The 4,706-nt window shown below is 42.1% G+C and overlaps 1 protein-coding gene across 1 annotated transcript in view; it reads left to right on the forward strand.

The window, feature by feature from the left end:
- The window catches only part of LOC109478513, a 13,762-nt gene extending 9,345 nt beyond the window's left edge, over positions 1–4,417 (forward strand). Inside the window, exons 9-15 of the mRNA XM_019780112.1 lie at positions 1,432–1,520; positions 1,791–1,863; positions 2,245–2,327; positions 2,750–2,812; positions 3,024–3,127; positions 3,257–3,462; positions 3,751–4,417. Coding sequence (XP_019635671.1) covers positions 1,432–1,520; positions 1,791–1,863; positions 2,245–2,327; positions 2,750–2,812; positions 3,024–3,127; positions 3,257–3,462; positions 3,751–3,864 — 732 coding nt within the window. The 3' untranslated portion in view covers positions 3,865–4,417. The remainder of the gene's footprint in view (positions 1–1,431; positions 1,521–1,790; positions 1,864–2,244; positions 2,328–2,749; positions 2,813–3,023; positions 3,128–3,256; positions 3,463–3,750) is intronic.
- Positions 4,418–4,706: the final 289 nt, after the last annotated feature.

Here is a 4,706-nt window from a genome sequence, read left to right on the forward strand (position 1 = left end):
CCAGTAAACCTGGCAGCAGGAGGAACAGCATGTCTGAAGATCTTTCAGTCATCAAGGCTGAGTATGATTGGCGGAGGTTCCAGCTGGAGCGCAAGTTACAAAAGGTACTGGTAATTTGGTACTTGGTTGGAAGAAAGAAAATTTAATGCTTGAGTCCTCTTCTACTGATTTGAAGTTTATGATATAAGGAAAAAAAATGATTGTCTTTCAAATCTTCAGCTCTTATTTTGTTGGTTGACAATCCACAGCAGTGGTCTCATCATTTGCCCTGCAAGGTCCTGGCTTAGAAGAGGAAATATGATAACCTTTGCTTTATCTTTTATAAGGTGTTGGACGCATTGAAAGAGAAAGAGGAACAAGTGGCTGCCAAGGAGCTTTGGACCATTGTAAAGTCAGGTACAGTCATTGCATTTAATAATTGCTGTATTTATATCAGCAAGTTAAGTATTACTACAAACATTTACCATACATGTCGATAGAAGACACTCATTTTCTTCCCTGGATATGTTTAATATTGTGTTTTTGTTAAAAACTAACATGTACTGAATGATTTTTTTGTCTTCGCTCCTCTGCCACTCACTGGAGCTGAGACTGTTTGGATGTGAGTAACACATTGAATGTTGACTTTATGACTTGTACAGAAGGAGGCAGGCTGGCAGAGTTCCCCATGCCTGGTGCAGAGGCTGTGTTGTTGGACTTGCTGCTGACTCGGGCAGTGGAGAAGAAGGAGACCAGACTAATGACAGTAAAACTGCTAGAAGTTTTATGTAGTAAGTGGTCTCCTCCTGTTTGAAGTTAACGATCCCCTTCTCGTAATCCAATCCAATCATTTTATTTAATTCTGTTAGTCTGGTACGAATGTATTTACATTTAGGAAGCTCATGGTGGGGGGGGGGGTCACCTCAAGTCTTCCATAACCTTTGAACAGCTTTGTCAAAACAAGCCGGCTGCCATGCAAATTGCCACTTACCCATATTTAAGACATGGTTTAATTTTTCCTTGCAAACATAATGATTAACAGTTGCATAAAGCATATGACCAGGTTTATGAACTGACATCACATTGCTGTCCCATGTACCTCCACTAATGAATAACTTGCCAATGTTCATGTATGTCCACTATTTCCCTGTTGAGGAAATGAGGAGTGACTAATTGTGTTTTTCCTCAGGTCTGTACCGAAAAAGCATGGATGTGCTGAGCAGTGTCTTGCTTGAGAAACAGGCATCCTACTGCAAGGTGAGCAGGTCTTGGAATTTGACCTAAACTGTTGGTAATTACCCATTGGTTGTGGCTAAAACACAACTTAACAATCACTCATATTGTACTTAATCCACAGTAAGTTAAGTCAAGGGAAATAGCTTTTCCTAGTGTATTATGTAACTACATACTGGGACTTGCACAGTTGTAACATAACCATGGTTCTTGGTTTAGGTGTCTGGGGCCACCAATGCCAAACGCCTGTATGAAGGTTACAGTGAGACTCTGGGCCATCTTTATCTCCAGGCAAGAAACAACTCAGGGTAAGGATCAGACATAGCACTTAGCAGATTGACTAAAGCTACTTCTACTTGCTAAGCATTGAATGCTTGTCAACTTGTTGGTAATGAAATTTACTGGGTTTATTCAACGATGCTAGTCACTTAACATGCAGTAGGTCACTCTCATCTTGCAAATATTTCAACAATTAAATCTTGCAATATTGCTGTTTACCAAACACACGTACCAAAGGGTAGTCCAGACGTACATTCGTAAGTACTTACTGTGTGCTGTACTGTCACAATGCATTGCAGACAAGAGTTCCAAGACTGTATCTGTGAAATGATGTTGAAAACCCTGGAGAAGTGGCTGCATATCAACACACAGGTAGGAAATGTCTCCTACACATGTCTTTGTGGAAAGATCTGTTAGTTGCAGCATTCTGAAAAAAAAAATCAGGATTTTCAGCTGTATGATCACTAGTATTGTGATGGCTAGACAACATTTGGCATAGATCTTTACCCTTCACCCATACTGTTTTGCAATCCTTCCAGTCCTACAGACAAAATAGCAGCACTAAGGATGCATGGCAATGCTAAATCAAGTTTAAGTACCTGTATCTGTCTCTGTGTGTGTATTCCTTAAACACATGGACATACATGGACAGATACAAGCAACCAAAGACAGCGTTCAGCATTGATTACACCTTTATGGGATTTACTTTTCTGAACTAACATGGCCCTGTTGTGCTGCTGTCTGACATTCCAGGACCAGGGAGTTCTGGAGGTGTGCACCAACTGTCTGTGTTCTCTGCTGACTGTGGTGGGATCAGAGCTGGACTCATCTGCCAGGTTAGCTGGATGTGGTTTATGTAGAGATAAACACTGGGCACTACAGTAGACTAGTATTACAGATAAGTGGCAATATCTCGCTCACAAAATCTCTAAGGTTAAAACTGAAATGAGAAAGGTACATGTATCTTCTCAATGAAGTGGTGTAGTCCAAAGTGTTATGATGTAAAAGTGAAATCCTGGTCTTAAAAAGTGTTTTATATTGAAATACTGTAGTATAAAATGTTGTTTGGGATCGCTGTTACAAGGCTCATGATAATAATGTAGAAAGCCTCTATCTCCATGTCATTCAGAAATATCATCAAGTATTTAATTTAGTGGTTAAGTTGCAGTTCGAGTTGTCATTTTAGATCTGAGGAGATACAAAAGATGCACATGAGAGCAGACTGCTCAGTTCAGTACTCCATGTTGTGTTATTGTAGGGAACTGATGCAGCTGCACTTCAGCACCATCAAAATCAAGATCCTGGATGAGAGCCTCCCCAGGTCAGTACAGCTTACTTCAGTCATCAAGCCAATGTGTTACAGTAATCTTCTGGGAGATACAATGTAACTACTATAGCTGTATTTCTTCTATGAAGGGACGCTTTTTTGATACATGTATTTCTAATTTCAAGTAGATGCTTCAGGCCAAGTACAGGTGTGCACTTGAATAATTTTATATCCGGAGGTGAACTAACTGCATGCTTGTGTTCAGGGAAGTACGGAGGAGCCTGCTGGAGCTTGCTCTGCTGCGGGCTGGTGGCTGGGTCCAGCAGAGTTCTTCTCAAGAAAATGGAGAGGACATAGCTTCAGAAGGAGGTGCGCAAATTTACTCTTCTCATCTACTCAAGCAGGGAATCTGAGGTATGACATACATGTAATCTTTTCAACAACTTTTTAGACACAGGTAAACACAAGTAAAGACACAGAACTGCTGTATTTTCCCAGCTGAAGCAGTGCCGTTGAGTAACAGCACAGGAGAAAACACTACAGCAATTGACAGCAAACAACCACCTCCGACAACGAATGGAGACTTCAGCGGAGTTTCCTCATCTCAGGAAGAAGAGAAGGACCGGTACAAGACAGTGCGAGCTATGCTGACTGATCTCTGCCTGGAAGAGTTTCTCCCCAAGTTCCAGGAGAATGGCATCAGGGTGAGTCATGTCAACTCATGCCAAACCTGCTTGTAACTAAGGCCACATTTAGACAGCACTAGGACTTGCATCAGTACACTAACAGTGCACACCCCAGCAGCCTGTCAGCTCTTAGGCCATGGCCTTTTGTCAGGAACCATATACTGTACCACTAGGACACGTTAGAGGGTCTTGTCTTGATCAAGCTTGATGTATATGTGGAGGGCTTACTACAATGTAGTCTAAGGTTTTTATTCTTCTGTGATTGCCCCTCAGCCTGTTGATAATTGTTCCCCCTCATTCCTCCAGGATGCCACTTTGCGGGCTAACCGGGGTGAACTGAAGACAGTCCTGAAGGAGAGCGGCTTTGTGCCTGGCACCATATTGGAGATCATGTTGTACCTGGACACTCATGGTTGGTAGACAGAGGGGCAAACTATGCCTCAGTAGTCTTACAGCCAACCCTCTTGGACTTGCTCTGAACTCCTAACATGTCTGCAGTGACCCAAAAAGGACAGACTGAATAATGCATGGCTGTTTGTGTGTGTAGTTGGAGATCTTTGATATCTAAGCCCTTGTATATGAAGTCTCTTGTGCACTTACTTTGTTCCAAGCTTTAGTTTCCTGCTAGATTAAAAATGTTTCTTGACTACTTTGTGGTGCTCTTGTATATCTTCTGCAACTCTGATGCTTAGATTGCTTTTGACTGTTCTCTTTGCTTCTGTAAGGTGAAAATTTACATAATTAGAAAGTAGATAATGTTCTAGTGAAGGTAAGAAATACTATTCCTATAATACTGAAGCCTGGCTTCTTATGTTGTTTGAAGGTGTTGGTGCTAATACTGGTCAGCACACAGGCACCACATCATGTAAGACTAACATCAAGGAAGAACAGCATAGAAAATCCACCTGGCCCACCGTACCAAGCTCAGAGATGGCAGCTCAACATAGTCTGTGCGCTGCAAAGCCCAGCAGACCAGTACTGGAAAGACCTGAAGCTTTAGGATCACATTTAGATGCTCTGAGAGTAACACAGAGTGATGATAAATTACACAACGATGTCAGTAGGAACAGCAATTATGACTGCAAAGAACAACTTCATGCTGAACCAAAACTAGCCTGGAAGGTGCCTGCTGAACAAAGCCAAACTGTTAGCACCATGAGTGGCACTTCCAGACAAGACAGCAAAGCAACAAAGGCCAACGGAAACAGGGAGCAGCATGGAGCTTTACAGCAAATACTTCCGAAGAATACTGCAGACGATTC

The sequence above is a fragment of the Branchiostoma belcheri genome, unplaced genomic scaffold (assembly GCF_001625305.1).
Source record: "Branchiostoma belcheri isolate BF01 breed outbred unplaced genomic scaffold, Haploidv18h27 scaffold44, whole genome shotgun sequence".
Lineage (NCBI taxonomy): Eukaryota > Metazoa > Chordata > Leptocardii > Amphioxiformes > Branchiostomatidae > Branchiostoma > Branchiostoma belcheri.